The 12,161-nt window shown below is 41.2% G+C and overlaps 1 protein-coding gene across 2 annotated transcripts in view; it reads right to left on the bottom strand.

Moving 5' to 3' along the window:
- Positions 1–12,161, bottom strand: part of LOC129510907 (protein FAM228B-like) — a 43,860-nt gene that overhangs the window by 7,748 nt on the left and 23,951 nt on the right. Inside the window, exon 9 of one of the 2 annotated variants that reach the window (XM_055327227.1) lies at positions 3,557–3,637. In XM_055327227.1, the coding sequence (XP_055183202.1) occupies positions 3,557–3,637 (81 nt within the window). Of the gene's footprint in view, positions 1–3,556; positions 3,638–9,776; positions 10,025–12,161 lie in introns of those variants that run through there. The other variant, XM_055327229.1, reaches the window with a different exon arrangement.

Raw genomic sequence — 12,161 nt, 5'->3', positions numbered from 1 at the left:
CAAACCAAATCCAATGATACATTAAAAAAAACTATTCACCACAACCAAGAGGGATTTATTCCTGACATACAGATGACCAAGACACATGAAAGATGTTCATCATCACAATGCAAATCAAAACTACAATGAGCTATCACCTTGGAACTGTCATAGTGGCTAAAATCAACAACAGAAGAAACAACAGGCATTGGCAGGGATGTGAGGGAAAAGGAATCCTCCTACCTTGTTAGTGGGAAAATGCAAACTGGTATACCACTGTGAAAAACAGCATGGAGGTTCCTCAAATAGAACTACCCTACGATCTGGCAACTGCACTCCTGGGTATTTACCCAAAGATTACAAAAACACTAATTCAATGGGACATGTGTACCCCTATATTTACAGATTTATAGCAGCATTAATTACAACAGCCAAGATATGGAAGCAGCTCAAGTGTCCATTGATAAATGAATGGATAGAGAAGATGTGGTGTGTGTGTGTGTGTGTGTGTGTGTGTGTGTGTGTGTACATGTGTAATGGAATTATTATTCAGCCATAAAAAAAGAATGAAGTCTTGCCACTTGCAACAACATGGGTGAAGCCAGAGAGTATAATGCTAAGTAAAATAAGTCAGAGAAAGACAAATACCTTATGAATTCACTTATATATAGAACTTAAGAATCAAATGAGCAATGGGGAAAAAAGAAAGAAACAGACAACCCAAGAAACAGACTCTTAACTATAGAGAACAAACTGATGGTTACCAGAGGGGAGGCGGGTTAGAGGATGGACTAAATAGGTGATACAGATTGAGGAGTGTACTTGTCATGATGAACACTGGGTGATTAAAACACTTATAAAAAAATAAAATGTGTGGGAAAAAATCTTTGAAGTGTTATCATAGGAAGAAGACAAATAAATTAGCTATTAGTAACATTCACTGGGAAATTCAGTTAGTACCCTGGGACCAGCTTTTAAAAGCGGGGTGCTATCCTACAAGTATGAATGGATTTTATCAAGCTCCTATATGTTGATTAAAATCATCTTCTGGGTAGAATTTTTTAAAAATACAGCAGGATACGTGTCAAAGGAAAATAATTGCCAACCAAACATTCTTAATCCTTCGGAAACATCCTTTAAGGATGAAGGTAAAACCTGGAAAAGGCTCTATATATATTGTCTGATTCTACCCATATGACATTCTGTAAAAGGCAAAACTATGGAGAGTGTAAGATTTGTTAGTTAGTGCACCCTTACCTGCATTTTCTATGAGTTTTGCTTGTTTCAGACCTCGCAGAGGCTTAATGCTGCTCTTCTGGAATAACACTATATAGAGTAAAAGTGAATTGGGGCAGTTTGGCATAAAGCCTGGCCTTCTCTGTCTTTTAAACTCTTTTAATGGGTGATCCCTGGGTGATTCAGCGGTTTAGCGCCTGCCTTTGGCCCAGGGTGCGATCCTGGAGTCCTGGGATTGAGTCCTGCGTCAGACTCCCGGCATGGAGCCTGCTTCTCTCTCTGCCTGTGTCTCTGCCTCTCTCTCTCTCTCTCTCTCTCTCTGTCTATCATGAATAAATCTTTAAAAAAAATAAACTCTTTAATATATATCGTTTTCCTACAGGAAAATAAAAAAAAAATCTAAACACTCTTAAAGTCAACTCCAGTCACTCTTGGGGTAGGAAATCACTGGACAATTAGGAATCTCTAAAAAATAAAGCCCAGTGATCACAAAAGTACCTGTCTTATATTAAAAAACAGCTCTCTTCATCCATCTCTTGCTGTCTTCTAAACAGAGGATCACAAACTGATGAGATCATAACCTACAAGAAAAATAACTGAGGATCCCAGTACAGTTTGTATTAAGCTAAATCTATCTTAAGCATTCAAGTATGATCCTACTGTACACCAAAGAATAAGGACCACGAATAATGTCAATCCGCAGAGCAGGGAAAGAAACGTCATCTGTCTTACTTCAGGACATTTCACTGAGCCATAAGTGACTGACCTCTATCATCCAGATAAAAGCAACAAACTCTGTCAAGAATCCTACTGCAAAAAAAAAAAAAAAAAAAAAAAAAAAAGAATCCTACTGCATCACTGTACCAGTCAATACATATTTGCTGACAACATCGTGCGCCACATTCCATTGAGCTCCTGTCCTCAAGGACCTCTCAGTCTAGAATAAAAGTCGCACACAGTGACAATCTAGTCATGAGAAATATCAGGATGCTTTAGGAACACAAGATGGGGATGCCTGGGTGGCTCAGTGGTTTGGCGTCTGCCTTCAGCCCAGGGTGTGATCCTGGAGACCCGGGATCGAGTCTCACATCGGGCTCCCTGCATGGAGCCTGCTTCTCTCTCTGCCTATGTCTGCCTCTCTGTGTCTCTCATGAATAAAGAAATAAAATCTTTTTTTTTTTTTTAATTTTTTTTTTTTTTTTATTTATGATAGTCATAGTCACACAGGGAGAGAGAGAGAGGCAGAGACATATGCATAGGCAGAGGGAGAAGCAGGCTCCATGCACTGGGAGCTCGACGTGGGATTCGATCCCGGGTCTCCAGGATCACGCCCTGGGCCAAAGGCAGGCGCCAAACCGCTGCGCCACCCAGGGATCCCAAAGAAATAAAATCTTAAAAAAAAAGGAGCACAAGGCAGTGCTCCTAAGTGGCCTGGGAGTAAGAGTGCTACTGGGAGACCTGACGACCAGTCTTTAAGGGTCCGTGAGAACAGGAGGGCAGGTGAGCCTCAGTATGGATGAGTGTTGAGACACTGGGGTACAGAGATTGCAGAGAAAGGTAGCTGTCTCCTCCTCATTCCTCATTATAGGCTTTAGACTAGGGGCCATTTTTCCATTCTTTACTTTCCCCCATACACCTGACCCAATACTGGTCCCCAAAATATGTATGAGGTAAACAGTTCCTGAATAAGTGAGGCAGCAAAATGACTGACAAACATCATATTAGTGAGTCTCTCAGGGCCAAAGAGCCTTCTTATCTTCGTAACAATGATCTGCCTTTGTTTTCTGGAACAAGCAAAACAAAGCACTTCCCTCTTCAGAGCCACACACACATTTTTTTTAATGACTTATAATACCAGTTGGCTACTTTTGCTACACAGGAGTAAAAAACTGGAACCTTCAACTCAAAATTAACTCCTATATTGGCAAGTTTAAAATGCGTAAATGTATTACAAGCCCAACTACTGGTTCTCTGGGCAGCTTTTCCTGAATCCCTCCTTCTGCCTCCCACAGAAAGAAGCTTTGCCTCTTGGGCCATGGCTCCCTGCCCTGATTCTGTGACACCTGTCACCGCCACTCCACTCGCTGTCCATGTCTTCCTCTCCCTCCTGGGCTTCCAGTTTGCTTAATGTGAGTGGAGAAATGAAAGAACAGAAAGATTATCACACACTTGTAAATTCCTCAGTAGGTGAAATTACTGCGGGTTCCTATTCTAAAACTCAGAGGAAATGCTTTTGTAGATTTTTTAATGAATACAGAGTAATTACAAGACTTCTAAATTGACTAGGTTTCTCCCAACCCTAGAGCTTCTAAAAGTGAATGAATGAATGAATCTCACTTACCTTTCCATAATTTGGGTCCTTTTTTGTCATATAAAAAGGGTTGTATACTTCAGTATCATAAAGGTCTCCAAATACAATTTCCTTTAGAAAGAAAAAAATCACACCTAAGAGCAAATCACTGCATACAGACATGTTTTGCAAGATTCAAAGAGCCAAATGCTTTATTCTGTTTTTATATAAAATCATCGATTCAAAGGGTTAGAAGAAACCTCAGAAGTAATTTAGACTCCAATGAGAGCCCATCACCTTTGGGAGAAGTAATCATCAAGCTTTAGTCTGAAGTCATCAACTAGCCATAATCTGAGAACTTTCTTCTCTTTTGGTCATTCTTACCACCAGTCTGTCTACAGGCAGAGCTGAAATCTGCCTTGTCACTGCCAGGAAGAGATACTAGTTCTCTACCCCCGAAGCAAAATTTATCTAATGACATCACCAATATGTCAGCCTTTTAAAGTTTTCATTCTCTCTCCTGTCATCTCTTCCTCAGGCTAAATATCCTATATTCCTTCCCACTCTTCCTCTCATGAAGTGTTGTCAAGCCTCCACCCTCTTCTAAATGGTTCCGCAACTGGTGAAGTCCCTTCTACAGTGTGAATCAGGAGTGACAAGATAGCAATGGTGAGGGGGAGGGGAGGTTTTGATGCTTCCCACTGTAAGTACCACCTTCCTTAATATAGCCTAAGAGCCCAGATGATTTCTTAGAAGTCAGTCGACTCTACACTGAATTAATTGTCATATAAAACCACTCACACTTAGGGGCACCTGGGTGGCTCAGTCAGTTGAGCATCTGCCTTTGGCTCAGGTCATTATCTCAGGGTCCTGGGATTGAGTCCCGCATCAGGCTCCCTGCTGAGTGGGGAGTCTGCTTCTCCCTCTCCTTCTGCCCCTCCCAACTCCCACTCATGCTCTCTCATGCACGCTTTTTTTTTTTTTTTTTTTTTTTTTTTAAGATTTTACCCAGCACTTGTGATGTGACTCAGTTATAGACAATGAGACCTAAGGGGAAATCTGCTAGGAGTTTCTGGGGACTCTTCTAGCTTCCAGGTCAAGGAATCAGGTATAAGAAAAGGGTACCCTGGCACCATTCCTCACCCCTTCTTCCTGCCTTGAGCACAGACAGATCTAACACCTGAAGCTGTAAGTAATCAAATGTGCTTGCAAATATAAGAGTGATGAGGAAAAACTGAAAATATTAAGATAGCAGAAAAGAATTATAGGAAAAAACATGGGTGATTAATGACATTGTTATGCTGCCAGAACCCACCAGAAAACCTCCTACCTCTCGATTTCTTGTTAAGTAAATAATAAATGTCCTTACGGTTTAAGCTGCTCTTCTCTTTACATTTACCTAAAAGCATTCCTGATAAATCTAGTTCCAAATCAATACTTCTATTCTCTCCTTCTGAAACTCCAAGTTTAAAAATGTGTAGGGTGTATTACAATTCCAGGAATTCATCATAAACACAAAAATGTTAGGACTGTTTGAATAACCAGTGAAAATGTTGGCTTGATTCTATAAATTATACTTTATTTAAAAAAAAAACCTCACAGTACCCTTTTATTGGTGTGCTTTTAAAAATATTTAAAATTTTGTTTCATTTTTTCCAACCCTCTGTATTAAATTATTTGTCTGTGATTCTCTGCTGAAGAGGCTCTGCAACATTTTCAATCCATTTTTTATGTAACATCTCTTTTCTTCTTTCCTTAAAAATATCCAGATGTTGAGAATATGTATCCAATCTCTAATGAAATGATACAAACAAGGAAAACAAATTATTAAGAAGTTTTCCACTTACCCTCATTTGAGTAAGAGGAGGAAACACTTATTTCCACTCCTAAGCTCTCAACATATTCAGATCACAAGGTCCTCGCATAAGATAACTGAAGAACATAGTAAAGTTCAGGAAGAGAACCTGAGAGCATAGAGGAAGAAGAACCCAGAAAAAGTTCTAAACCAGAGTGTGCCTTCAGGTTACACCACATCCAAACTATTTCTAATTCATGAACCTCTTGCTTCTTTTTAAAGATTTCAAAGAGTTCCTATCACCCTTGCATGTCTCCAGCCTCCATCATCAGTAAAGTCTGTGACAAAATTGGTATAATAGAAAGAGCATTAGACTTGCTCCAGCAGGGCCTCTCTCTGAATCTACAGGAGAGCAATCCCACCTACCTTTTTTGATGCTCAAATGAGAATATATGTGAACTTCCTTTATAAATTATAAATTACAATACAAATGTTAAAGTATCATTTTAACTCTAAACTTCACTCTCTCATTAAAATTAAAATTCCTAAAAAAATTAAATTAAACTAAAATTCCTTTGGGGCACCTGGGTGGCTCAGTGAGTTAAGCATCGGACTCTTGGTTTCGGCTCAGGTCACAATCTCATAGGTCATGAGATGGAGTCCCTCATAGGGATCCTCAGGGAGTCTGCTTGAAGTTTCTCTCTCTCTCTGCCCTTCCCCTGACTTACTCTTTCTCTAAAGTAAATGAATATATTATTTAAATTAAAACTCCTTTAAGTTTATTGGGGCACTGAGGTGTCTGAGTCTGTTAAGTGTTTGACTCTTAGGGATCCCTGGGTGGCTCAGCAGTTTGGTGCCTGCCTTTGGCCCAGGGCACAATCCTGGAGTCCCAGGATCGAGTCCCATGTCGGGCTCCCGGCATGGAGCCCACTTCTCCCTCCTTCTGTGTCTCTGCCTCTCTCTCAATCTCTGTGTCTATCATGAATAAATAAATAAGTAAATCTTTAAAAAAAAAGTGTTTGACTCTTGTTTTCAGCTCAGGTCATGATCTCAGGATCATGAAATCAAGCCCAGCATGAGGCTGCAAGCTCAGTGGGGAGTCTGCTTGAGATTCTCTCCCTCTGCCCTTCCCCCCACTCACACTCTCGTTCTCAAACATAAGTAAATCTTTAAAAAAAATCTCTCCCCCCCACCTCATACTCGCTCTCTACCTCTCCAAAAAAAAAAAAAGAAAAAGAAAAAACTCCTTTATTAATTTCATAGTAACTCAGTACTAATTAGTCATTACCCTTAAATACTATTTCTGATGGTTTTACATATCTCCATGTGATGTGGGAACAAATGAAAAAGAGGTGAGTTTTAGTCAGAAAGAATTTCTATTTGGTACTAGAACAAATAGTGGAAGCAGTGAGAACAATCTCTCAGATCCCTTACAGCCAGATCTAGGAATCCTGACCTCTCTGTGATCCTGCAAGGAGGTGGCGCAATCTCAGATCTATGCTGTACAAATAAATGAATCAGAAGAGGCTCCTTCTCCCAGCAAAATGAAGAAGCTCTGTGACACAGTAACATCCTCTTGGCCATGCTGCTCTGCAGCACTCTTGCTTACCTAGAACACACTTAGGGTCCACAGTCTGTAGCCAACTCTTACCTTCGCAACATAATTTTCTCTAAATAATATCACATGTACAGCTTCATCAATGTCTTCTCTAGCTAATGCCTAAAATTACAGAATTGAATATTAAGACATAAATCCTGAAGAAACCAACCAGAATGACAAAGTCCATTGTATTTTACCAGTCGTTTTACTGTGTAACTACCACCTGTACCTCAAAGAATATTTTGTAACTTTTTATTAAGGAAATTTTCAAACATGATTCTCTGTGAATCCATCACCCAGGTTCAATAATCAATATCAATTCAGAGTAAATCTTAGTTCATCTAAATTCTTGTTCACTCTCCCCTGCCCCCCAACCCAGAGTATTCTGAAACAAATGCCTTACATATCAGACCACGAAATCATTTTTTTTAAGTACTAAGAAAGCTTACTAACTAAAGGGATCCTCTATCAAATGAATCCTCTTTTCAGGCATTCACTAGTTATGTTGTAAAGGGCCCTTGAAGTTCCTGACTTCTGCTAGGTCTCTTTATAAGTCAAAACCTCTTTTTTAGTCAAGAAAAGACAGTGGCAGTTCCTGGCCAAGGACTAAGATGGACTTACATCTAGTGACATGCTGTTTCCACTATGGGTTTGGGTACAGCTGATGCACTTAAAATCTTACCTTAGGGCTTTTCACTTGCCACCATCTTCTCTAGCTTTTATGCTTATAAGGAACAAATGGGGAGGTAATAAAAATCTAGTATCTGGAAGAGAAATGCGATTACCTAAAAGAACTAGTGTAAAAAGATACAGGTTCTTAAAACTATGGTATTCAATCTCTGGCTCTTGTGCAGTTCTGCCACAATGAATGCATCAAAACAAACTGAACCCCAAACTCAAAAAACAAATCTGGGAATAAGAGAGATCTCAAAAAGGAGAGTTGTAGTTTTATCCATACATTTAACACCTTCAAATGAAATCTAAAATAATATTCAGACAGCTATTTGGGTCTTCAAAATAACACTCTTGATAATATAAGCAGAATCTTGCTTTAAAGCCTTCTTAGACTTATTTTAGGACAGCAACTGAAAAAGTCAATTAAATGTTTTCCACTGATGCCACAAACAGAATAAAGCAATAGATTTGGAGAAGTAGAAACATCTACTTTAACCAACATCTTAGACAACTACATTTTTTTAGTCATCCTATTAACATTATTGGCAAGAGTTATAAATACTGTTAGTCAGGCATCTGACTTTTGACCCCCTTTTTTAAGGAAACAGTTTTTGCCTTCGATACCTCCTTCTTCGTGATTTCACCAGAAAACAGTAAGGAAGGTGTTAAGGATTTCTGGCAGCACTTTTGAAACCCACAGCTTTCCGTGCACACACACACAAATATTAAAGGTCTCATCACTTTTTGTGCTAGCACAGCAAAAGGAAGGAAATATCCAAAAGCTTTTCTTTACAGTGAGACACATTATAGGATCACATAAAATAATGAAACGTTCTTTATGAGGATATCATTGTTTTACCCAGACCCTTAAGTATCAGAATTCACTGGCAAGTGCAGCCTGGGCTCAGGGGCACCTGCCTGAACCTCCTGCAGCCACAGTGGGGGACACTCAGACCACACTTTGAGCCATATTTGATCCTGGATCATTCATTCCCATTCAGTGCATTTTTTCCAGTGTCTAGCCTCCACCAGGCACTGTCCTGGTTCTGTAGTCACTACAACCATGACTGAGACAACATAGTTCTCAAGGGATTAATGTCCTATCGCCCAAATAACTGACATCCCAAGACCCCACTTTCCTTTACCTCTATGAAAGCAACTGACTGGGGCTCTGGCCATTCTTTTAATTTCTCTGGTCTGAAATGTTCACCATAGGTGGGCACTTTCTTGGAAGCCACAGGTAATAGAATTCCTGAAGGGAGAGAGTAAACTGAAGAGACTTAGGCAGAAAGGGTTTGAATCCTGGCTCTGCCACGTGGTAGAGTTGCTAAATAAAATAAACGGAAAGAAACCCTTGGCACCTGGGTTTTGAAAAGGGTCATGATGCTTCCTCCACATGTTGCCATGGGGTCACCTGCCCGGCCTGGGCCACCCTCTACTCCTGCCATGCCACCATTGCACCATGGAGGGCCCCACCCCCACCCCTGACTGCCACCCCACACCCCTGGAGCCCCCGCAGGTCTCCGTGGAGTGCCTGGCCACTGGGACCTCTAACCCACCACTAACCCACTGCCAGCCAGTGAACCAGTGAACCGAGGATTGTAAGAGAGGAAAAGGGAGTGTCCTTGTAAAACCAGACTAAAGTACTGGGCTGAAACCTGAGCCCCACTTCCCTGGATGCCCCTTAGATCAGGGATCTAAGGGATTAGGGATGTCAAGGGTGGGGGAGGTCATGGAGGAGGAGAGCCCAGGGAGAGGCCGCACCCATGCACATGGAGCTTTAAACTGCCCAATCCAACACCACCCTAGGTTGTTTCAAATAAATGGACATTTTGCAAACGAATACTAGAGATATATGGTTTACCTGTGTGATCTAGGTCTACATACAATTAGGAGAGGGGTGACTTTTAGTGTTCTCTTTGCCTAAGGAAAAAATTCTGCTCCCCTGTGTTCTAGGCCTTACTGTGTCAGACTCATCATGAGCCAGAGGATGATCTGCAGAATCAGAATCAGCAAGTGGGTAATCATACTCAAAATGAATTCTTAAATTTTCTAAACTGTTAGAAAAACCTGGGGAAAATATGCGGCAGTGGATTTTAAGGGTGCCTGACCAAAAGGGGCACTACCTTGATTTAGGAAAGATCAAGTAAATTGAGATACGCACTCAGTAAGGTAGCTATCATTATTTTTATTGGATTTTTCAGACAATATTTAACTTCTGGGGAAAATACATTTGCAATAGCTGTCAATACATGGTAGTGTGATTTCTTAATTATCATACAAACACTGAACTCAAAAATGAAGTGTTTACTGCAGGTGCTTGAGTCCCTTCCTTGTTCCTCACCCTGAATAGATCCTGCTGGCAGATGGCTTCCTCTGGAACAGCCTTCTTTTGTGTCCTCTTACCAACCAAGGATCAGAGTGTGTGCTCTTTGGTTGCTAAAACCTTCTGAAGGTGACAGGAAAGAAGAGTGAACATGTGATAGAGGAATGGGGAGTTTATGAGAGCAGAAAGAGTTCCTCAGCCCAGCTGACCTGACCTCCGTGAAGCTTAGTCCTGCCAGAGGTGAGTGACTCATCTCACAGGCAAAGGCCCCACCTAAACCTGTCTCAGCCTCTGCTCACTCTATCTGGATTCAAAACATGCAGAGATTCTGGGATACAACCAACCCTATCATGGGGGAGGGGAGGGCGGGTCACTGATGTGTGATATGAGTTGAAGGACTCCCTATGGGGTCCTCTTTCAGATTGTCAGGATGTCTGGAGTACTAATTTACACTACAATCATTGTGATTTAGAAAAGACTACCTTCCTTTATTCCCTTTTTTCAAACCTCTGAATCTTAATCTTCCACCTTCACTATCAGCTGAAAAATGACCTTCTCACTTCACTGAGAAAATTAGGTAAACAGAAGTAAACAATGTTCCTTCACAAAATTTACCAAGCCATATCCACATACTCTGCCTTCTTTCCTTTTACAATGCATGCATGGCTTGTCCTGTACTCCATTTGAGTCCTGAATCCCACCTCTTTACAAGTAAAGGGGGTAGGGAGCATAGGGGAACTATTTTAACAAGAAAAGTTAGAAAAGGCTTCTTCTCTGAGAAGGTATTTGTGCAGAGGTCTGGATGAACTGAGGGAATGAGACATAGAGAGATCTGGGGAAAGAGTGTTCCAGGTAGGACTGACAGAAGCAAAAGCCTGAGATGGGAGTTAAGTTGATACGCTCAGAAAACAGAAAAAGGCTGGTGAGGCTGGAGCATAGTGCATGTGGAGAGAAGGCAGGGAGTGAGGTTGGAGGGGAGGCAGGTGCCTAATGGTACAGGGACTTAGAGACCATGGTAAGGAATTAGAATAAAATCCAAAGTGTGAAGGGAAGCCATTCAAAGATTTTGAGGAGAGGAGAAATCAGGTCTAACAGTTTTAAAGTTTGTTTTTTTTTATTTACTTATGATAGTCACAGAGAGAGAGAGAGAGGCAGAGACACAGGTAGAGGGAGAAGCAGGCTCCATGCACCGGGAGCCCGACGTGGGATTCGATCCCGGGTCTCCAGGATCGCGCCCTGGGCCAAAAGCAGGCGCCAAACCGCTGCGCCACCCAGGGATCCCAGGTCTAACAGTTTTAAAAAAATATAGCTTCTGCATGTAGAATGTATTATACAGGGGCAACCGCAGATGCAGGAAAACCAGTTAGGAGGCCAATGCATTAGGCCAGTTAGGATCACAATGGCTTGAACTGGTGAGAGTAGTAAGAAACCAAAAAGTAAATAAGCAGACAGAGCTCAGTACCTGTTAAGACATGGGAACGGAGGGAAAGCAAAAATCAAAGACAGCTCATAGATTTTTGTCTTGAAGGGTCCTGATTGTATTATAATCTGATTCCCCTGAATGAGGGGAAATCTGGAGGCAAAGCAGGTTTGGCAGTAAGAGGGACACAAATACAAAAGTAAACACTAATCCTTTGGGGGACTGGTTACATTCAAGATACTCATACCAATCAATATAACATATATTTATAAGGTATCAGTATAAATCAACTGTTTTGTTTTTTTTTTTCTTGCTGTCCATTTAAATCTGTTCTGTTGAGGTACCTGCATGGGTCAATCAGTTAAGTGGCTGCCTTCAGCTTGGGTCATGATCTTAGGGCCCTGGGATCTCCTGGGATAGAGCCCCACACTGGGCTTCCTGCTCAGTGGGGAGTCTGCTTCTCCCTCTGCCCCTCCCCCTGCTTGTGCTCTCTCTCTCTCTCTCTCTCTCTCTCTCTCTCTCGCTTTCTCTCAAATAAATAAATAAAACCTTTAATAAATAAACCTGTTCTGTTGATGTAGTTCTTCTGCCCCACTTCACCTGTTTTATTTTCTTCAGTGCATTCATTGCTAGCTCACATATTACATTTATTTGTCTGTTTCCCTTCCCCATCAAAATGTAAGCTCCTCAAGATTAGAGATTTACCTCTTTTGTTTACCACTATGTCCCTCAAATACTGCCTGGCTCAGAGTAGGTGTTTATTAAAATTCTGAGGAAGAGGGAATCCTTGGTGGCTCAGTCAGCTAACCATCTGCCTTTAGCTCAGGTCATGATCTCAGG

Source organism: Nyctereutes procyonoides, unplaced genomic scaffold (assembly GCF_905146905.1).
Source record: "Nyctereutes procyonoides isolate TBG_1078 unplaced genomic scaffold, NYPRO_anot_genome, whole genome shotgun sequence".
Taxonomy (NCBI): Eukaryota; Metazoa; Chordata; class Mammalia; order Carnivora; family Canidae; genus Nyctereutes; species Nyctereutes procyonoides.
Note: the sequence above shows the minus strand (reverse complement) of the source record. Positions and strands in the feature narration are given on the sequence as shown.